At 48.7% G+C, this 22,755-nt stretch overlaps 1 protein-coding gene and 1 long non-coding RNA gene across 14 annotated transcripts in view; both read right to left on the bottom strand.

Annotated features, from left to right (window-relative positions):
- Positions 1–552: 552 nt before the first annotated feature.
- On the bottom strand, positions 553–13,599 carry LOC140621660 (uncharacterized). Of its 3 annotated transcripts, none has more exons than XR_012021416.1 (4): positions 13,454–13,599; positions 12,829–13,107; positions 9,504–12,620; positions 553–1,560 (listed from the first exon to the last, which is right to left on the bottom strand). It is a non-coding gene; the product is annotated as an uncharacterized lncRNA (long non-coding RNA). The 3 variants fall into 3 exon arrangements; XR_012021417.1 differs by lacking the exon at positions 553–1,560 and having other exon boundaries at positions 10,486–11,622; positions 12,084–12,620; positions 13,454–13,598; XR_012021418.1 differs by lacking the exon at positions 553–1,560 and having other exon boundaries at positions 9,267–12,620; positions 12,829–12,972.
- Positions 13,600–17,890: 4,291 nt separating this feature from the next.
- The window catches only part of DYRK1A (dual specificity tyrosine phosphorylation regulated kinase 1A), a 148,390-nt gene continuing 143,525 nt past the window's right edge, over positions 17,891–22,755 (bottom strand). For all 11 annotated transcript variants that reach the window (XM_072806953.1, XM_072806957.1, XM_072806950.1 and 8 more), the window contains one exon: positions 17,891–21,173. In XM_072806953.1, coding sequence (XP_072663054.1) covers positions 20,553–21,173 — 621 coding nt within the window. In that variant the 3' untranslated portion in view covers positions 17,891–20,552. The remainder of the gene's footprint in view (positions 21,174–22,755) is intronic.

Here is a 22,755-nt window from a genome sequence, read left to right as displayed (position 1 = left end):
GCACCTCACCTTGGCTGGCTTCCCAGGTACGCCCAGCAGCTTGCAGCGAGTGCCCCACAAACAGCTTCCACAGCACCCCCCTGCCCTGGGTGGCTCACGGTGGAGTGCCAGCAGCGGGGGGCCTGTCAGTCACCTTCCCTCAAGCAGTGCCTTGGAAGAGAGCTGCCAGCCAGGCTCCTCCTCTTGCGGAGCTTCTGCAGCGCCTTTTGGGGCAGCCACTAGGGTTCTGAGAGCTCTCCCTTAATTTTTTTTAATAAATTTATTTTTTATTGGTGTTCAATTTGCCAACATACAGAATAACACCCAGTGCTCATCCCGTCAAGTGTCCCCCTCAGTGCCCGTCACCCATTCACCCCCACCCCCCGCCCTCCTCCCCTTCCATCACCCCTAGTTCGTTTCCCAGAGTTAGGAGTCTTCATGTTCTGTCTCCCTTTCTGATATTTCCCACACATTTCTTCTCCCTTCCCTTATATTCCCTTTCACTATTATTTATATTCCCCAAATGAATGAGAACATATAATGTTTGTCCTTCTCTGACTGACTTACTTCACTCAGCATAATACCCTCCAGTTCCATCCACGTTGAAGCAAATGGTGGGTATTTGTCATTTCTAATAGCTGAGTAATATTTCATTGTATACATAAACCACATCTTCTTTATCCATTCATCTTTCGTTGGACACCGAGGCTCCTTCCACAGTTTGGCTATCGTGGCCATTGCTGCTATAAACATCGGGGTGCAGGTGTCCCGGCGTTTCACTGCATCTGAATCTTTGGGGTAAACCCCCAACTTCCCACAGCAGAGGGTGGATCTCAAGCAAGTCCAACTGGTGAAGCACCTCAACAAACTCGTTTTTAACGCAGTGAGTCACGCCCACACCCTCTTCAGGTCTGGAGGTGAGCTCTGGGAAGGGCTATTTCTCAGTCTGGGGTGTGGAGACTGCTGCCTATATCCTGTATTATACTCCTTAGGATTCTCGAATTAGCCAACTCTCCATTCCTCCAGTTAGTACTTCTTTATGCTGAAGTTTCCCTGTGTAAACTGCTGTGTGGTTTCTTTCTTCTGATTGGACCTTGACTACATATGGCCAAGAAAATAAATCTGCAGCACACATTGGCCATCTTTCATGGAAAAGGAAGGATGACTGAGAAGGTGATGCCAGGAGCCCAGAGGAATCAGCAGCCATGGGGATGGCCACCAAGGATCCCCAAGGCCTGGTTCTTGTGAGGCTCTGTAGTGCCCTCCCACCTGCATAGGACTGACTGGTGGACCGGGAAGCTATTGTAGGCATGTCAGACTGCTCTTCCTCTGGCCAAAGTGAGGTGCTATGTCAAGAGGCTACTGTAGCAGCCTTCTGGCAGGGTCCGCATGGGGAGGAGCTGAGGTTCCTGCCCAAATTCAGTGACGGGCAGAGGCTGCCAGCCAAGAGCCTATAAGGAAGATCCCCTGGCAGGGACCCTCCAGGCCCAGTAAACCTTCAAATGACTGTAGATTCCATTTGAGTGACCTCAAGCCAGAGCCATCCAGTAGAGCTGCTCCCAAACTCCTGGCCCAAGGAAACTAAGAATAAAAAGTTATTAGTATTTTAAAGCTACTAGTTGGGGGGGGTGTAATTTGTTATATAGCATTCAAGAACAAATACACATGGTCTTAAAGTGTCTCCAACAAAATGCCTATTACTTACAAAGGGAAAATTACTAACTTTACTAGGGAGCAAACTGAAAAATACCACTTCAGCAAAGTGACCAAAGTTCATATCACCAGTACGGGAGATATCACGACAGCACATGCCTCCTGATATGAGGTAGGAGCATAGCACAGTCACTTCCTGGTATTCCTGCCAAAAATGTGTGGTCTTAATCACAAAAACATCACACAAACCACAACTGAGGGACATTCTATGAAAGAACTAAGCAGAACTCAAAAATGCCAAGGTCATGGGGGATAAAATGACCAAGGAAATGTCTCAGGAAGAAGCTAGAGACACAAGTCATTACAGCATGTGGCCCTGGATGGGACCCAGTCCAGAGACCTGGTGAAGTGAAGAGGTCTCTAGATTAGTAAAGCACAGTGTCAGCTAGTTCCCCGCTTTCATGATTGTATCAATGGCTACGTAACATGTTCAATGTAGAGGACACTGGATGAAAAGTATCTGGGAACTCACCGTCCTACTTTTGAAACTTTTTAAAAATCCTGAAATTAGGACACCTGGGTGGCTCAGTGGTTGAGGGTCTGCCTTTGGCTCAGGGCATGACCCTGGGGGTCTTAGGATTGAGTCCTGCATCGGGGTCCCTGCAGGGAGCCTGCTTCTCCCTCTGCCTGTGTCTCTGCTTCTATGTGTCTCATGAATAAATAAATAAAAATATTTTTTAAAAATCCTGAAATTGGTGGTGCAGCAGTTGGTGGTGCAGCAGTTTAAGCACGACCTGCAGCCTAGGATGTGATCCTGGAGTCCCGGGATCAAGTCCCATGTTGGGCTCCCTGCATGGAGCCTGCTTCTCCCTCTGCCTGTGTCTCTGCCTCTCTCTCTCTCTCCCTCTGTGTGTCTCTCATGAATAAATAAAAAAAAAATCTTTAAAAAATAAAAAATAAAAAAATTCTGAAATTATTTAAGAATTAAAAGTTAGGGATCCCTGGGTGGCGCAGCGGTTTGGCGCCTGCCTTTGGCCCAGGGCGCGATCCTGGAGACCCGGGATCGAATCCCACGTCGGGCTCCCGGTTCATGGAGCCTGCTTCTCCCTCTGCCTGTGTCTCTGCCTCTCTCTCCCTCTGTGACTATCATAAGTAAAAAAAATAAAAATTAAAAAAAAAAAGAATTAAAAGTTAAACATACTATCATCTTTCAAGAATGAAAGTAAGAATAATTTTCAAATATCAAAAAGTGAAATAATTTACTACCAAGACCACAATAAAGAAGAAACTAGAAGGGATTCTTCAAGAAGAATGAAAATAATCCTAATTAGAAGCTCAGAGATGCAGGAAGAAATGAGGAGCAAGAAAGAGTAGATCTGAATTTGGGTAAATCCTACCGCGTGCTGACTGTATGAAAAGCAATCGTAGTCTATGGTGGGTTAAAGTTACACACAATTAAAATATGATAACAGCACATAAATTGAGGCATGTTTACAGTTTAAGATATTCTGAAACCTATGCATTGTCTAGGAAAAGTGTAAACATGCTTAAATAGCGTTAGTCTTTGATAAACAAATCAAGTTACCAAACAAAAAGGGTTACCAGATAAGGACGGACATTAGCTCCTTGGGGGAACACTGGAGTCAGGAATAAGAAAAAGACATCCACTCCATCTCTGCGTCTTCCAGGTCTGCACCTGGGTTATTAGCCAGTATCGTCAGACAAGGGAAAACCACAAAAAGGTAAGCACAGGGACGAAAGTATAACATATCCCCATCTGCAGGTGATATCACTGCATTCGGGAAAAACAGAAAAGATTCCATTGGAACAAACCATTAAAAACAATGAGAGACTTTAAGAAAGCACAATCTAAAATTAACATAAAACCCAAGAGCCTTCATATGTTCACAGAACAATCAGCGAGAAGATATCAGAAGAGAAAAACCCCACAGACGGCAGAAACAAAAAAGCAAAACATCTCAGTGCAAAAATGACAAGCATTGTGGAAAGCTTTTATTTTTTATTTTTATTTATTTAAAAAAAATTTTTTTTTGTGGAAAGTTTTTATAAGAAATGTAAAACACTCCTGAAAGACGCAGAAGTGAGTTTCACAAATGAAAAAGACATACCATGTTCCTGGATACAACGATGACTTATCAAAAGAAGTCAAATCTCTGGGCGCCTGGGTGGCTCAGTCGGGGAACCATCTGCCTGCAGCTCAGGTTATGATCAAGGTCCTGGGATCAAGCCCCACGTTGGCTCCCAGCTCAGCAGGGAGTCTGCTTCTCCCTCTGCCTCTGCCCTCCCCCCTGTGCTCCTGCTCTCTCTCAAATAAATAATTTTTTTTAAAGTCCTCAGGTCAGTTCCTAATTTACAGAATTTTCTTCTGAAATTAGGTGTATTTATTCAAAAATTCACATGGAGAAGAACTAACAAGGAAGGACGACCAGGACGACGTGTAGAGAAGCAGCGCCTGGACATTAACGGGATCCTATTTTGAACAAGCCAGTGCTAGAATGTAATTTGGGGCCATGGGGAAGTTTGACTGTGGACCTGCTATCTGGTGACAGGAATTATTGTCGATTTTGTTTGCTGTGATAACTACGTTGTGGTTAAGCCAGAAATTGCCTTTAAAAAAAATGCAAAAAAAAAAAAATTTAAAACGCAAAAAAAAAATATGCAAAAAAATGCAAAAAATTAAAAAAAAATTTAAAAAACGCATCCTGCAGTAATGTGGGGTGAAATATATTTTCAGCAAAAAAAACAAACAAAAAACAAACTTGTTATGTCAAAGTGATGTTGGCATATTATTGTAGGGACTCAAAAGTTCTCTGAATGCTGCTAGTTTGGGAAGCTCGTTGCCTTTTTGTCTTCATCATAATTAGGAACCACCTTACAGTCAGAGAAGACGGCATTCTAGAATGACAGAAATGGCACCGAACCAAACGCCGCTGTGACACGCACATCCAGCTACGCCCTGTGCGGTCGGTGCCTATGCAAAGCAGCCGAAGCCCCAGGGGTGCCACTGTGCCATTGGGCGGTCAGGTCACCTGCCAGGTGTCGTCTGCAAACCGACAAGAGAAAACCGTTCCCCTCGAGGAAGGGGCCCTCCCAGCAGCACCAGAGACTCTGACCTCAACTCCCCGCACGTCCTGGGGAGACCCGGGGTGTTGGGCGTGGGCAGGGCAGCTCGGAGGACTGGAGAAAGGTTGTCACCAAAATCGTGCTTTATTCCCAGGCTGCTGTGGTTTGGGAGGATCCGGTCCTGCAGGAACAAGTCCTTTCCCCGGGTGGGAAGTCAGGCCAAGGTAAGAAAGGAGAGAAGACTCACGGAAGCATCACAGACGGGCAGCCAGCTGGTCCCCACAACCCTTCTAGAAACACCGTGCTGGTCAACGTTCTACAGGTAGTTTGAAGCACCCAGAAGTTTCCTTTGACCCTTGCTGTCACTTCCCCAACTGAGGCTTATATATTTAAGCTGGAAGAGGGTTTGTCTTCCAAGCTGCCGCAGTGAGGAGGGCACCGTGGTGACACGGGTCTCGGCTGAGCCTGCTCAGTGGAAGAGCGTCCCCAGGACCACATGAGCACGCTTCCCATCATCGCGGATTTCCCCCAAGTCCAGCTTATAAAACACTCAAAGATCTGATGAAACTTGACCCTGTTCTTAGAACCAGCCCCCCAACCCCCCAGGCCTGCCCCAGGCCCACGCCCCTGCGCCCTCCATGGCTCAGCCAGGTACAGGGCACAACAGTGTCCATCCCTGATCCGCTAGCAGGTCGCCTGCTCCATTAGCAAAAAACAGTTTCAAAAACCTTTTGGGGGGATCCCTGGGTGGCTCGGCGGTTGGGCGCCTGCCTGCAGCCCAGGGGCGATCCTGGAGTCCCGGGATCCAGTCCCATGTCGAGCTCCGGGCATGGAGCCTGCTTCTCCCTCCTCCTGTGTCTCTGCCTCTCTCTCTGTGTGTGTCTGTCATAAACAAATAAATAAATAAAAAAAAGCTTTTGGGGAGAGATCCAACGGGTCTGGCCAGGATTCCCGGGGTGCCCGCATGCATTTATGCGGCAAGCATTGCATCTCACACCTACTTTTCATGGAGCGAGCGGAGGAAGGACAGGCCACTCCCGGGGGAGGAGGGACAGCCGGACACTTATCTCCGACACAGGCTGGGGCGCCGACTGCGGCACACGGGGGTGCAGGGGGCCACAGGTGGGACCCGGGTCCTGGAGGCGGGCACATCCCGGAGGTCGAGGCGGGAGCTAGGGCTGAAGCAGGCGCCTCCAGGGGGCTCGGGAGTTTGGACCGCAGGAGGCTGCTGGGTAGGGGGTGGGTGTCGGGTCTTGAATGAATTTTCCAGAACCTTAGTTATACCGTGGCAGGGACAGAGGTAGGGCCTGGGGGAGAAGAGGGAGCGTTTGCCTGTGGGGAGCCGTGGGGGCCAGGGCGGCTGCAGGCGGGGGCGACCGGGTGGGCGCGGGCCTGGGGGCAGCCAGGGTGACGGCGAGTGGAGGCGCTTCGGGCCACAGCCCGGCTTTGAACCCGAGGAGGTTTTCTGACTCCAAAACGGACAGCGCTGCGTGCCTGGGCCGGTGACCAAGGCCCAGGTACGAGTCCCGGCCTCCCGGGCGCCCGGACGGGGACTGACTCGTGTTCAGCTCCACTGGGGCCCTAAGCGCTTCGGGGGTGTTAACTCACTCAATCCCGTGACAACCCACAGGGTAGGGACGCCCGGGTGGCTCAGCGGTGGGGCACCTGCCTTCGGCTCAGGGCGCGACCCGGGGTCCCGGGGTCCCGGGATCGAGTCCCACATCGGGGTGCCCGCAGGGAGCCTGCTGCTCCCTCTGCCTGTGTCTCTGCCTCTGTGTGTGTCTCATGAATAACTAAATAAAATCTTAAAAAAAAAAAATTGCAACCCACAGGGTAGGTAATATTGTCATCCCTGTTTAAAGGATGAGGAAGCAGAGCCCCAGCGAGGTTGAGTCTCTGCCCAGAGCTGGGAAGAAATGCAGGGTCCCCCGGCACGTAGGGAACACTGCGGCGTGGGACCCCCGAGGCGGTGACAGGCCCAGGACGGGCGTGCGCGCACCAGGTGCTCCCGCTGACCGTTGCCAGCCCCCACAAGGGGCTCCTGCGTATCCTGGCGACAGTGATGCCATCCTGGACTGTCGGAGGCCGCGCAGGGAAGCGCTGCCTCGGGGCTCACCCGCCGGCCTCCTGCCTCCCACCGGGCCAGCAACGCCCGTCCAGGGACCCCGGGTGGGCTCCGAGTGCTGACGTGGGAGGCTGGGGGCCCGGCCGCACCTCAGAATCCTCCCCCCGGGTGTGACATACCCGCATCCGTCACGGGGATGCTCCACGGCAGGTGCTGCCGTCCACACCTTAGGGTTGAGGAAAACTGGCGCTCAGAGAGGCTAAGCAACTTGCCTAAGGACACACACCCAGGGTAGGGCGGTCCTCGAGTCAAAGCAGGGTCTTCCTGGGGCGCCCGGGGCGGGGGGGGGGGGGGCTCAGTGTGGAGCACCTGCCTTCAGCTGAGGTCATGACCCCGGGGTCCTGGGATCGAGTCCTACATCGGGCTCCCCGCATGGAGCCTGCTTCTCCCTCTGCCTGGGTCTCTGCCTCTCTCATGAATAAATAAATAAAATCTTAAAAAAAAAAAACAAAAAAACCCCACAAAAAACCAGGGTCTTCCTGACTCCAAAGCCTACTCGCTCCGCACGAATTCTGTGCTGGGAATGGAGAAAGGCCTCCCGTGCAGGGCGCAGGTTTTGAGCACTTGCTCCCCAGGAGCGGGGGCGAGGCGCGGCCTGACTCCTGCAGCCGCCTGCCCGGGGCTGGGAGCCGAGGGACACTCTGGCAGGTCACCTTCCCCCGGGCCTCTGCTTCCTCCCCGGGAATCGAAGGTGAGAACAGGATCCACCCGGTGCAGTGGGTGGTCGTGTGCACTGAAGGCAACGGCCCCGGAGCCACTGTTGTTTCTGAATAGCGACTGCTGTGCTGTCACGAGGATGCTTGGTCTCTGTCGCTGGTGGCTGCCCCAGAGCTCCCAGATCCCTTGTCACTGCCTGCGTGACAGGAGCACCTCTTGTTCTAACGCGATGGCCCTCGCTGGGCCCTGGACAGCTTCAGGACCGGGGCTGGTCACCAGAAAAGACCAAACTTTGATTCGAAGCCTGGAACTTTCAGGTCCCCCTCTAACCTCCAGGGAAGGAGCAAGGGCTGGAAATGGAGATAAAACTGACCACGCCTATGGAATGAAACCTCCCTAAAACCACCCAAATGGTGGGCCCTCGAGCCTCTGAGTGGGTGAGCACACCCACGTGCCAGCAGAGCAGCATCCCCCAACTCCAGGGGCAGTAGCTCCTGCGCTCCGGACTCACTCTAGGTGCTGCTTCATCTGGCTATTATTTGGATCTTATATAATAACCAATAAACAGAAATACTTTGTTGAGTTCTGGGACCTGGTCTAGCAAGTTACTGAACCAGAGGAGACCAGGGGAACTCAGGTACGAGTCCCGGCCAGTCAGAAGCACAGCTGGCTCGGGACTTGCGACAGGGGTCTGAAGTGGGGGCTCCCTTGTAGGGCTGAGCCCTTACCCTGTGGAGTCCCATGCTGACTCCAGGTAGATGGGGTCACAATTGAATTGGATTGGCGGACACCCCGTTGGTGTTTGCAGAGGATCGGGGAATTGGTTGGTATCAGGAGGAAAAAAAATAAACTTCTCCACTGCGTCTGTGCAGGCAAATGGCAGGGTAGAGATCGGGAATCTGAGGCCCATCAGCTTCAGCAAACGTTGGGGCACACACTCGTCTGAGCTAACACTCCTTGCTGCTGGACACACAGCGGTATCTCGTCGGCAGTTCCTGCATCAAGCATGTTTCTGACCAACAGACCAAGGCACAAAGTGCCATCCTCCCCCCAGCTCAGGCTCTCTGAGCAGGAGAGACAGAGGATCCTGGATCCTTGCCCCAAACTTGCCTTTTTGGGGTACTGATGTGGAAGCTGAACCCACCTACCCCTCTTTTGTTACATCTATTGAAGAGGTGGGCAGAATTTTTCTTAAGAGGCTAGATGTAAAATATTTTAGGTTTTCTGGGCCAAGAGGCGACAATCTAGGATATTGTAGATTTATATTATAAAAGAAAAAATTTGGTGAAAATCACATACAATAATAATTGAGTACTATTTTTTTTTGTACTACTACTACTAGTAGACCTAATAGTCATCAAGTCTACTAATGAAAATACTTTTTCTCTTTTTTGAGAGAGAGAAAGCAAGTGTGGGGTTGTGAGGCAGCAGAGAGAGAGAGAGAGAGAGAGAGAGAGAGAATCTTAAGCAGGCTCCCCGCCCAGCAAAAGTCCGACTCGGGGCTCAATCTCACGACCCTGAGATCATGACCTGAGCTGAAATCAAGAGTCAGATGCTAGGGATCCCTGGGTGGCGCAGTGGTTTGGTGCCTGCCTTTGGCCCAGGGCATGATCCTGGAGACCCGGGATCGAATCCCACGTCGGGCTCCCGGTGCATGGAGCCTGCTTCTCGCTCTGCTTCTCTCTCTCTCTCTCTCTCTCTCTGTGACTCTCATGAATAAATAAATAAAATCTTAAAAAAAAAAAAAAGAGTCAGATGCTCAACCAACTGTGCCACCCAGGTGCGCCAAGGATAATTTTAATTTGGGGGGGGGGGAACATCTCACTGAATTGAGGTTCAAAGCTAGAGTTGCCTATCATCAAAATCAGTTGCCCACGTTTCTGATAATGCTGATCTATAATAAGATTTTACAGATTTCATCTTTGAAAAAGTCTTCACATGGACAGATTCTTCACAAGGCTGGTATCAGGCTCTAAGCACAGGATTGTCAGACGGGCGTACTTACCACTCGAAAGGCATTTATGGAGTCCTATTAGACTTTTCTCTTGAGGTTTGCCTTGTGGCAGCTTAATCGCTTCAACTGAGGGTTCGATGGAAGCTCCTCAACCGAAGCTGGATGGATTTTGCAATATGGAGATTTCTTTGGGGTTTGCATTTAGGTCTATAGAACACCGCCTGAACTGCAGTTTGAGCTCAGATACTACATCTGCTGCACACACGGGTGGGAATGGAACTCTCGCTTCTTGTGTTAACTTATGACAACACAGGAAGTGTGATGATGCAGTCTGAAGTTAGTTGTGGGGATGGGGACGCCCGGGTGGCTCAGTGGCTGAGCGTCTGCCTTCAGCTCAGGTCGTGATCCCGGGGTCCTGGGATCGAGTCCTGCATCGGGTACCCCTCAGGGAGCCTGCATCTCCCTCTGCCTGTGTCTCTCATGAATAAGTAAATAAAGTATTTTTAAAAAAAATAAAGTTGTGATTCCAACATTAGTTCATGTTTATAGTCATACCATGGTATGACTTCCACGTATAAACATTATTATGCCTTGTGATTTTAGACAGAATTCATGAAGAAATCAAGACTGCAGCCAAAGCTAATTTCCAGGGCTCTTTGGAGTTTCATAACTGTAGTTGAGAGCAGTCCTTCTCATTCAGAAAAAGTTCAGTCTCGGTCCTAAGCTCAAAAATTGCAATAAAACTTCACCACGACTGAGCTGCTGTGTGATAGACCATGGCAGGATATTCAGCGACTATCGCTAATAAAAACTCATGGAGGGGATCCCTGGGTGGTTCAGCGGTTTAGAGCCTGCCTTTGGCCCAGGGTGTGATCCTGGAGGCCGGGGATCGAGTCCCACATCGGGCTTCCTGCATGGAGCCTGCTTCTCCCCCTGCCTGTGTCTCTGGCCCTCTGTCTCTCTGTGTCTCTTGTGAATAAATAAATAAATATTTAAAAAATAAAAAAATAAAAACTCACGGAACTGCTGACAGTTCAGTCCCCAAGAGTGAACAAAGTTTACTGTTGACAATACTGGTTCAGTAACGCAATTCAAATGTTCTTCAAAAAACGCCTGTTGATTGAAACAACATGTCAACATATTGCAAGCATAGGTTCTAACACCTGGTATTATCACAGGTTCTGTGCGTTTGTCCTAGTCAAGCCTTTTCAATTCCACACATATTTTTTCTGCCACCAATTGGAACACATCTTAGCAGATTCCACTTCAGGTTGGACTGAATCCGTTTTCTCCACTTTGAAAACCTTCCTGCCTGTAGTTGTTTGCACACAGACTATTGACAGAGCTGAATTTTTCAGTGACTCCTAGCCTGGCACAGGCTCATCACATGTCTGAGCTCTGTCGGTAACACAGGTCACAACTCTTGCAACAAGAGTCAGGGACAACCACTCAGAATCACTTGCTTGGTTTTTTTATTTTATTTTATTATTTATTTATTTTTTTAATTTTTTGCTGATTTTTTTTGCTTGGTTTTTTAATGTACACTTGGTGTTGTTCATAATACACTCAACACTTTGAGCAGCTGCTGTCGGGGAGAGGCTAACAGCCCTAAACAAACGGACTTCCTCTGGGCACGTTTCTTCAACCGCTGCGTCGCGTGTGATTTCATGAACTTACCACAGGTCAGTGGTTCCCCTGCTCTGCTAACAAATGAGCCCATCAGAAACATGCTTTGCTTGTAGCATCATTTTCCTTTATTTGTGTGAAGAAATTCCGGGATGAGATACTCAATTTTAAATTTTCTAATCTTTCTGGCCGTCGCATTGCGTTCTTGTTAGAAACATTCCGGTGCGTGTTTAGATGGATGATGCCAACATCCATGGTTCTCCGTGACAGCTACTACATCAGTGCACGTTGCCTCCCAACTCGGTAACAACACAATCCACCCTCCACCAGCCCTGAGAAGCATGGCGAGAGCACCACCACCTCTCCTCCCTCCTTGTGTTGACGTCATGGGTATACGCCGGTGATAAGGAATACAGCGAGGAGGCGCAGTCGTACATGTGGCGCTCGGAATGCTGCTGAGCTAGGATCGTGTCACACCAGCCGTCTGTGTCCACCAGGTGCCACACAGCTCTCTGGGGCAACTACTCAACACTGCCATCGTACCCTAAAAGCAACCACCGAGCAATGTGCAAATTTTTAAAAATGTGGTGGTATTCCAGTACATACTTCACTCAGAGATCCTGAAATTTAAATTTCGTGTAATTTTCACATCATGAAATATCACGTTTGATGTTTTTCCACCATTTTTATTTATTTATTTTAGAGAGGGCGAGGGGTAGAGGGGCAGAGGGGAAGGGAGAGAGTCTTAAGCAGGCTCCACGCCCAACGCAGAGATGGGCACAGGGCTCCATCTCACATCTCGCGACCCTGAGATCATGACCCGAGCCAAAATCAAGAGTCAGACGCCTAACCGACTGAGCCACCCAAGTGCCCCATGACATTTGCCCCAATCATTTGAAGTGTACAAGTTGTTCTTACCTGGACGGGCCACACACACATGCACATGCACATGCACACACACACACACACACACACACAAGTGGCCGTGATGTACTGATACTTCACCTACGACAATGGACAGGATGCAGGGGCCAGTCAGCCCTTCCTTTCGAAGCTCTCCTTGCACCACTGTGCAAGATGGGCCCAGGTTTGCTGCTGGTCAGCAGCTGGGAAATCCAGGTAACGGCTGCATGGGAGCAAGGGAGACGAGCGAAGCCTCCCTGGCAATCTGCAGAACACGATGCCTCCGTTTTCTCTTCCGGCCCATCCCTATTTTGACCTTTGTGCGGAGTCTAGAGGGCCTCCCGACCTCTTGGTCCAGGGCTATGGCCCCGGGGCCCTCTCTCACATGGAAAGGGTCTAAACTACAGTGTGTCTGGCATTGAGGGGACAGTGGGGGAAGAAATGTCACATGGGCCAATCCGATCCTGCCCAGCCTGGCATCACAGCACCCCTGGAGCTGCTGCCGGGATAGGAATCCTTGAACCCTGGAAACTGGAAGGGATGAAAATGACCTAGGGCAAAGGGCAGGGGTAAAGGCCGAGGAAGAGGAAGCAGCACAACCTCCGCTAGAGGTTTCAGTTTCCTGGAAGCGGTTTTTAGCTGCCCAATTAAATGAAAAAAAAAAAAAAAAAAAAAAAGAAAAGAAAAAAGAAAATCAAAGCTACATCTGTTCATTTCCAAATTCGTGAAAACCCTGTCAAAGCAAGCCCTTGGCAGGCACGGCGGTTCACCAGGACAGCGCAGTCCTCCTTGAACAACTAGGCCGACCTGAGCCCCCACCCTGAGGATCTGTGTTGACGGCGATTACCTTCGGCTCCCCCGGAGCTCCTCCGCCCCTGGGTCCATCTCAGCCCTCGGTCCAGGCTGTCCTCGCCTGTCGGGCTTTCTGCAGCGTCGGGCGTGGCGGGGACCAGCGCCTCGCGAGCTCGATCCCGCGGGCGCCCCGGCCGGGCTTTAAGGTGCAGATTGCGAGGCCCGCGTTGCCAGTCCCAGGCCCAGGCCGCCCGGAGTGACCCTCCGCATCCCGGAGACACCCCGGGGGCGGGGGGGGGCAGACGGGCCGGCTCTGCTCTTCTCCCCGTCACTGCTGAGAAGCACCCGGCCGGCCTTCACCCCGGCGCCCCGGCCCGTGCCCCCCCCCCCCGGGCTCAGCCGCAGCAGCGCTCCCTCCGTCCGCACCTGCAGGGTCGCCCCCCCCCCCACACCCCCGCCATCCGTCCCGGAGCTCGGCCAGCCCCGCTTCCTACAGGGGTGGCCCCGCCGCTTACAGCCTCCTCCAGGCAGGCCTCCTGGCTTCCCGCCGCCCCCGCGGGGCTCCCGAGGTTCCCTCCGCCGCTGGGGGACGCCCCCCCCCCCCGCCCCAGGGGCCGGCCGCGGGCTCACCCTCGGGGACCGAGACGCGGCGCCCCGGCCCGACCGCCCGCCCCGCTCACCGAGGGGCTCCTCGATTCCAAATTCCGTGTCCGGGACGAACCGCTCCTTCGGCTTTGGGGCCCTTCCGCAGGGGGCTGGGGCGCCGCTCAGGGCCACGGTCCGGACCCACCTGGGCCCGAGCCCCCGGGGCAGGGCAGAGCCGAGCCCGCGCGGCCGGGGGGGGGGGGGGAGGGGCCGGGGGGGCGCCCGCAGGGCCAGGCCTGGGGGCGGGGCGGGCGACGAGCGGGCGGAGGCCGGGCCCCGAGGTCACGGCGGCGGGCACCTCGCGCAGGGATTTGGTCTAGGTCCGGGGATCGAGGGCCTCCCCCGCCGCCCCCGCGGCCCCGCGCTCTCCTGCCGCAGCAGCGCAGTGAATGAAGGAAAAAGCGAAACACGAATACAATTTTTTTTTCAAAAGGGCACCAGGCGCGGTTTGGCGCCGGCCGCCGGCCCAGGGCGCGACCCTGGAGACCCGGGATCGAGTCCCGCATCAGGCTTCCTGCGTGGAGCCTGCTTCTCCCTCTGCCTGAGTCTCTGCCTCTCTCCCTCATGAATAGTACATAAAATCTTTAAAAAAAAAAAAAAGCGAAACACGGCAGCAGCTCGCCCCTTAATGCTTTCAAAACGAGGGTTATAACCAATTACGTTCTGGAAGCTTCCCCCAAAACTATCAGTTCATGAACTGAGGAGCTGCCCATTTACTTCTCCTCCTTCCTCCCCGATGCGAGTCACAACTCGGAAGGGCAAAAACACAACAGATGCGCCGTGGGTGGCAAGACCCAGATCCACCCAGGGCCTTCCCAGTTACTCCTCCTGGGCCGCCCGGCAGCTGGAGACGAAACCTCCACTGGAAAATCGTCCTTTGTAAAACATGTAAGTATCACACGTGCTATCAAAGCAAACTAGACCACAGACCTCAAAATTCTAACACAGATGTTAAGTGGCAAAATCAAGTAGTAACGTGAACGTCCCGCTACAGACTCCAGAAGTAAAAATGCACTAAAAAAAAAAAAAAAAAAAAAAAAATTTCATCCCATTTAATCATTCACAGAAAACGCAACTCACCTGGTTTCCCCGTGGTGTTTGCCGGATTCACATAGAAAAAGTGGGTTCATTCATGGCGCAGACTCAAGGTCTACGTGGAGCTACAAGTCGTGTGTATGGGTCGCCTCCCGCAGTGGCCCAAGATCCTCCCGCCGTCCAGCCCGCTGCAGCCTGCACACAGACCCACCCAGTGGACACTAGCTACTCCCGGGAAAGGGACTTGTCCAGGCGAAGAGTAGGGACTGGACCCCGATTCCAGAGCCGAAAACCATCCGGACTGCAGCGTGGGGCCTTCCCAAACGTTTGCTTGACCGAGGCCGCGGGGACTCCTCCTCCGTCCCAGACACTTGAGGCTGAGGTACTACGGACCAGGTCCCAGGCCCGCTGCTGGGAAACTTAACAGGGGTCATTCTCATGGGACCTCTGAGAGGATGTCACATAGGCCCACTTCCAAAAGGGAAGATGACAGGATACCGATTGTAGAAGTTTTATATGCTTGTATCTGGTATTTTCTGCCTCTCTTGGGGGCTTTTTTTTTTTTTTATAACATCCTATGATGCAGAAGTTGTGAATTTTAATTATGTATTTTATACCTTGTTCAATTATATACATAACTCAATGTATAAAAACGTCAATAATAAAACCGCTTAAAAATGCTCCTTCAGGGATCCCTGGGTGGCGCAGCGGTTTGGCGCCTGCCTTTGGCCCAGGGCGCGATCCTGGAGACCCGGGATCGAATCCCACGTCAGGCTCCCGGTGCATGGAGCCTGCTTCTCCCTCCTCCTGTGTCTCTGCCTCTTTCTCTCTCTCTATGTCTATCATGAATAAATAAATAAATCTTTAAAAAAAAAAAAAATGCTCCTTCAGTCAGACTTGTTAGAGGAGCCCCACGCATCTCCCGGCCCTGAGTCACACCTGGCTACAGGTACAGAAATCACCAGTAAAGCTTCTTTAAAACCGGATGCCAGGCCCCAACCCCATTTCCTCCACCCTCCACCAGCAAGTCTGCCATTATTTTACTTCTCTGCTTAAAAAATGCCTTTTATTAGCCAAGACGATCCCCGCTCTGGCACCCCGCTCCTTCGGAACCCAGGTGAGCCTGGACCACGGCTCCTGGTGAAAGCAAAGGGAAGCCAGTGTAAGGCTCGTCTGGGCCTTCGCGCTGCCCCGAGGCAGGGTTCCCAGGTTCTACTGCGGAAGGCAGGGGATTCACAACAGGCCAAAGCTGAAATTCTCGCATGTTCAGTGTCACCATCCCCCCCAACTCTTAAATAGGACATATCCTCAAGGTGAGCAACCATGAAAAACAAGGCCTGTCCGGGTAAAGAGGCCACGTACTGAAACCTGTGGCGTCCAGGTACTATCTGAAATATAGGAAAATAAGAAATACAAGAATATAAGAGCGTTTTCTGAAAACTTCGGAAAGCCCACATGGCCTAAGACCTGCATTGGTATTTGTTTTCCCAACTGCAAGAAATTGAGGATTTTTGCTCTCAAACAAAACAAAACAAAACACCACAAAACCTGTTACCATACTAATACAGGTCTGTCTTTTGTAAAAACAAAGGCAAACTTTTGGAAAGCAGGGGATACTTGTCCCTGGTTATCATATGTGCGTAAATCTGAATGTTTTAGTTGGGGAAATAGCTTTTTGACAAGATTTACGGTAAGAAATTGGGGAAAAAATTAACGATGACAAATACCTTGTACTCTCGAAAAGTTAAGCAAGAGAACCCTGGTTCTCTCTCCCTACTCACCTCAAGTATCTAAAATCCAGGGCCATGGGGGTCCACACACCAGACCCACACACCGACCGATGGGTCCACTTACCTTACTCAGTGAGTCCTGTACAAACAACACCTCGGGCTTTGAACGCTAGGTTTAAATATGTAAAAACCACGAGTACAGGGTGAAAGGCCAGGTGAACCCCACCAAGATGCTGTCATGCATTATGAGGGACAACAAATAGCTATTCTCCCAGGCTTTTTTTGTTCTAAAAGCGACTTCATGTCACTTAAGTCTAGGGAAGGAGATCCAAGACAACAATGAGAACGTCTACTGTATGCCCTCGAACCCAAAAGGCTGTCCAGGCCAGGCCACCAGCTGTCCCAGGGAGGGATCTAAGACATTGGATTCAGTCTCAGTCGGTGTCCTCCCCAGCCCCTACCCCGCTGCCATCATCTTAAAATTTCAAATGGTCTTTGCATGTGGCACTAAGGCCAATCTCTGTATCTGGAACAACTTGGTCTGTCAGTTGTGGTCACCACTACAAAAATGAACATAAAAATGTATACTGAGGGCAGCCCGGGTGGCTCAGCAGTTTAGCGCCGCCTTCAGTCCAGGGCGTGATCCTGGAGTCCCGGGATCGAGTCCCACGTCAGGCTCCCTGCATGGAGCCTGCTTCTCCCTCTGCCTGTGTCCCTGCCTCTCTCTCTCTCTTATGAATAAATAAATCTTAAAAAAAAAAAAAAGTATACTGAGCTTGTATCCTGAGAGCGAACACAGTAAAGGCCAAACAGAAACTGGGGTACCTAGAAGAAATTTGGCATTTGCTAGCTTGTCTTTGTATTTCATGTACTTGACGGTAAGCTTAACAGCACAGGAGCTGGAAAGGAGGGTACCGTGACAAATGCAACAGGCATTCTGAGGGCCTTCTAGAGTGACTGCGGCCTTAGTGATTTTTCACAGATCGTTCTAACGCTCATTAAGTAAAAATAAGCCTAGGATTTCTGAAGTCTGATACCATCCAAAATGTGCCACTTCCCTAAGGAAAATGCTCAGACTCTATGAAAAAAACTAAAGCAAGTTTTTCTTTCTTGTATGTTGAGTCTAACTCTGTATGGCCAACCTGCATGCTACAGAACCACATTTAACTTTTTAAGTTTTTGGCCTTCTTGATATAGGCCTACCTTACTATATACTTACAGATTAGTTCATGAAAAAGAGAAGGCTTTAGGTCAGACATGAATGCACTGTGGCAAGAGTTACAGACTCTGCCTGAGAAAGTCCCCGATTTACCCCTGGAAGAGGAGGAGGGATGAGATGACATGTATTTCCTCTTGCTTACCAGCAGGCCAGAGCCTCGTAGAGGAATCACTGAACCCTCACAGCCATTCTAAACACTACAAACTATTAGCCCTGAGTCTTAGAGGGAAACTGAATATAGTTAATCATTCATAAGAGAGACTCTGTCTTAAAAATCAAAGGGATCAAAATCAAAACCTCCAATTTTTCTATCCCGAGATCTGGGACGCTGCGGAGGTCAACGTCAATACCATTTTCCTTTTCATACATTTGACCAAACTTACGCTCAATATACCTACCAGACCATTACCTGGACCAGGTTAATTGCATAGGAAGATTTTTACTATATTTACATTTTTCTTAATTTTAAAAAAGCATAGTAAAGAGTCTGAGGACAAATTATTCAACTGTTTATCATACATAAGACCGCATGACTATGATACAAAGGGGGGTTCTTTTTCATTTAACGTTACAATATACACAGCAAGTCCGGACCAGATCTTACAATCTGCACACAGGTATTTAACCTTTTCCATGCTGTTTATGTTTTACAATGCACAGAAGTCCTGTAACCAAACCGTGTAGTAAAGCACACAAAACTGGACTGTAACCTCACACCGTATGCAGAAGCACTGGACTTTATGACTTCCTTTATGTAAATAGCGGTTCAGAAACTGCTTTTGTTTTTTTTTTTGGTGCTTGCTAAGATGTGGCAACCAGCACAGAAAAAAATGACCTGACCCATATAATATCTTCCCCTTACATTCCTAAACAGCAGTAACTACTGATTTCTTTTGATATTGCTCTACTCAAGATGATATCCTTTTATTCACTGTAAACCTTTATGAACTACCAAGTTCAAAAATCATCCACAGGCTTGACATTTAATTACAAAATAAATATGGATTTCCTGATTAACAACAAAAAAATTCTGTGGATTATAAAAACGGGTATTTCCAAGTTTCCATTCACATTCACATAGTTTTAAGCCTTTCTTTTGTCACTGTTTACATATAAAAACCTGCTTTTGTTCAGAAAAAATTGACCTAGTCAGCCACATGGAATTGACCAATAAAAAGTAATGTGGTGTTCTGCTGAGTTGTTTTGAACAGGGTTATCGGCAGAGGTAGATTACTGCTTCTTTCCTAGGCTTCTTTTGATCCTGGACAGATAAATTACTTATCTTCATTCTCCCAATTCAACCGCTCAAAAGTATAACACCCTAAAATTGGTCAATTTAAAATGGGAACACAAATTTAGCAACTGCCAGACTGTGTTACATTAAGGCAGCATAATCTCAAAACTAGGCACCTGCTAAACACCAGCCTGTTCGCTTCAGGTCATGCATGAGAGTTCTGCTTTACTCGTGCTTGTATTTTGGACCTGTTGGTGCAATCAAGGTCTTGCTTTCAAGTTTACAAGTAGGTTAATCAGGAATACAAGAATCAGCTGCTGGTTCCATAGCTTCTGGATCCAGTGTCCCTTGACCTTCAGAAGCCTGAACACACTTAGGATGTAACAGATGTTGTAATCTTGAATTAGATGTCAATCTATTATGCTCAGTACACAGATTGCTGTAGATGTATTGGCTATGGATTCAACAACAGTTCCAGTTTTGTTTAAGCAATAGTACAGCCATAATTTTCAACTGACATTTAAAAATGGTCTAGTTACACCTTGTGTCAAAGTGCAGAACTGCTACATTATTGGTTACAGACATCTATGTGCTATAAAAACAGCTTTGGTACAATAAATTATCAAAAAAGAAAATAAATTTTTGTAAAATTCACAGCATAATTGTGAGGCAAAAAAGCAGTCACATAAAATTCTGCATTTTTTTAAAAATGTTCAGGATGAACAGAAGACATCTTTGTGCAGAAGAAATGGTGGAGATACCACGTGCCGAGAAAAAAAAAAAAAGCAAAAAAAAAAAGTAAAAAGCAGGAAGGGACACAGCTGTAGCTATTTCCATCAAAGCAAACCACTACTTCTGTGACCTTCAACCAATAAGGAAGTCAACTTTATGACACACGCAAAGTGACCTTGCAATACCTTACAATTAGTGGGTCACAAAAGTCTATTTTAAAAGAAAGGCCTCTTGAATTACCCATTCTCTGTGTTTTCAGCATTAAGGACTGTCTGCAAAAGCATGTCCAAAAGTGATTGCATCTGAAATGGTAGGCTCTTCTAATTTCGAGTCCAAATCCATAAGGCCAAAGGTTATCCCAAAGACCACCACTCAGACCTCCCCAGGACTGGCCACGACTGACCCGTTGATTGCTTCTCAGTGCACCTTGGTTAGGAGACCGGTCATGTTCCATTACTATCTTATACTGTGGCCTCTACAACAGGAGACCCACAGGATCCCATGTTAATTGCTGCTTTGCTCCTCAGTAGGTTCAGACAGGAGAGTTCTGATCCCCGCCACTTAGCATGCTTACTGTGCCTTACAAACTCCAATACAACCGTCCCTTCCACACAGCTGAAGGTGATTTTGTGTAAGCTGGAGGTCCCTCTTCCTTACAGTACTGCATTTCCGTGCCCAAGTGTGTTTAGAGGACTTAAAAACCCAAATTTCCCACCCCCCCAACCCAAAACAAAACAAACGAGAGGGGGGGAAAAAAGAAAAAGGAAAAAACAAAAAGAAAAAAACACCCTCGTGGGGCCCTTTATGCAAATTATGTGCAGTGCCTTTTTATTTTAAAATTAGTTGGCAAATGACCAAGACCAACATCTGAACATTAACTTTTGTGGAACAGAAAGACAAAAAAACCCACTATGACTGGGGTGTGGCAAGTTAAAATGGGGGAGGCAAAAAGAGGACACCTCTGCGCTATCCATGACGATGGGTTTGGACATGGCTCTTTTAAAAACTTCATTGTCCCTTTGCAATCTTTTCAAGTTAAAAAAAAAAAAAAGTCAGCTTTGCCCTCTTGTAGCGGTTCAGTGTGTTAATCTCCTTCTGATGCAAGCAGCTTTGCACTTTGTTTTTTGGAAAAAAACACCACTTCTATAAAAACACACAAGAAACAAACTCAAGTTTCAATTTAGTCACGAGCTAGCTACAGAACTCTGTTGCACACAAACTCCTGTCATGGGGGACTCTTCTCTATCAGCCCCTTGCCTCATTGTCAGATGTCCTTCAGTCATGTAATGTGTAGGACCTGTATTAGCAGAAAATTGGTATGTTGGATGTCCAGCTATGCCAGTCTCTTGGCGGGGATTGGAGTAGACGGTTAAATTAACGTCCATAGCTCCATTCTGTCCAAAGTCCAAGGTATTAGCAGCCACTGGGCGATTCTGGTAGGCTTGATTGCCTTGATTACCAGTAGAGGAGGAAGATGTAGAGGAAGAAGTAGTTGAGGAAGACAGGGATGTCATGGAGTGGTGACTATGGCCAACCTCCATAGAATCCTGGGTAGAGGAGCTATTCGTTGGAGAATTGTAGACCCTTGGCCTGGTCCGGTTACCCAAGGCTTGTTGTCCATGGTGGTGGTGGTGGTGGTGGTGGTGGTGGTGGTGATGGGAACTGTTTCCATGGTGATGATGCAATGCATTCTGTTGAGGGGCTACATGAAAGGTGGTTTCTTGAACAGGATGAGTTTCAACAGTGACCTGTGTAGGAGCTTCCGTGCCTGACCAACCGAGGGGAGCAGGAAATTGCTGACGCACCTGTAAGAAGAGTTTTCAAGGATTTATTCCAAGCACTGTTTCCAAGCTTTTATTCATCCTCAATCAAAAGCTATGACACTAGCATTTATGGTAATTAGAGAGAGGGGATTTTGAAACTTTTAATGTGTTAGTTCTATAATGCAAAATTCCAAATATATTTGAGGAATAAAATACTGTGAAAGCTGCAATTTTTAGCAAGCTATACCCATAAATAGGCTCATATATTTCACTAACCACTTTCTTTCCTTGGGAGCTTTGTTTTATGTCAGGGATTGGCAAACTTTTTCTGGAAAGGGTCAGATAGTAAATATTCCTGACAGGTTCAAAATGAATTCTTTATTTTCCTTGTAATGCCCCTCCTCTCTCCATCTTTCCTGTTTTAGTAAGAACACCCTTTCCACCAGCTGCTCCGCAATTCCTCCTTCCAAACCATCAGCAGCTACCACTGAGTCGGCCTTCAAAACAGAGCCCCAATTTGACCTCCTCCCTCCACATCCACCACCATCCCTCTTCTCCCAGGGCTCCTACCATCTATCTCTTGCCTGCATTGGTAGAGTAGCCCCCTAAATCAGCTCCCCAGCTTCCATCTTTGTGCCTTTTTCTAATCCATTCTCCATAGTGAAGAATAATCTTTTTAAAAACACAGATCCAATCACCTTCCTATTTAAAATCCTTTAACAATCTCTCCATGCTCTTTAGAAAAACAAAATAATCCAAACTTTATACAGCGATATGCCTCATCTGGCCAGTGTCCATTTCTCCAAGCTTATCCTCCTCCATCCTTCCTCTTGCTACCTAGGTTCCAATCATACCAGCCTTTCCTTCTATTCCTCTACCTGGTAGTCAATATCTTTCAAATGTCTCAGGGCATTTGTGCCTACTGTTCCTTTCTGCCTAAAGTGCTTTGATTTTTAATTTCTGCTTGGATGCTTCCTTCTCATTTCAGTTCGAGTCTTCTCTGACAACTCTGGATAATGCTGTCCCAACTCCTATGGCAAAAGCTACTAGCTGCCTATGGCTGCACTATATTTCCTAGCCTCCCCTGTACTTAGGTATGACTACGTGACTAAATTTTAGTCAGTGGAACATGAATGAAAATTTCCATGTCATTGGCAGACCTGGACTCCAAATACCTCCCACATCCTGCCTGGTGGATGCAGCAGACAAGTAGGCCCTAAGGGATGGAGGAGCCCAGGACATGGGAGAGAACCTCAACACCCACCCAGGACTGTTACATAAAAAAGAAAGAGGGGGATCCCTGGGTGGCTCAGCGGTTCAGCACCTGCCTTTGGCCCAGGGCATGAACCTGGAGTCCCGGGATCAAGTCCTGCTTCAGGCTCCCTGCATGGGGCCTGCTTCTCCCTCTGCCTCTCTTTCTCTCTCTGTGTGTGTCTATCATGAATAAATAAAATCTGGGAGGGAGGGAGGGAGGGAAGAAAGAAAGAAAAGAAAGAAAAAGAAAAGAAAGAAAAGAAAGGAAAGAAAAAGAAAGAAAAAGAAAGAAAAAGAAAGGAAAAGAAAGGAAAAGAAAGGAAAGAAAGGAAAGAAAGGAAAGAAAGGAAGAAAGAAAGAAAGAAAGAAA

The sequence above is a fragment of the Canis lupus genome, chromosome 30 (assembly GCF_048164855.1).
Source record: "Canis lupus baileyi chromosome 30, mCanLup2.hap1, whole genome shotgun sequence".
NCBI classification, from domain to species: Eukaryota; Metazoa; Chordata; class Mammalia; order Carnivora; family Canidae; genus Canis; species Canis lupus.
Note: the sequence above shows the minus strand (reverse complement) of the source record. Positions and strands in the feature narration are given on the sequence as shown.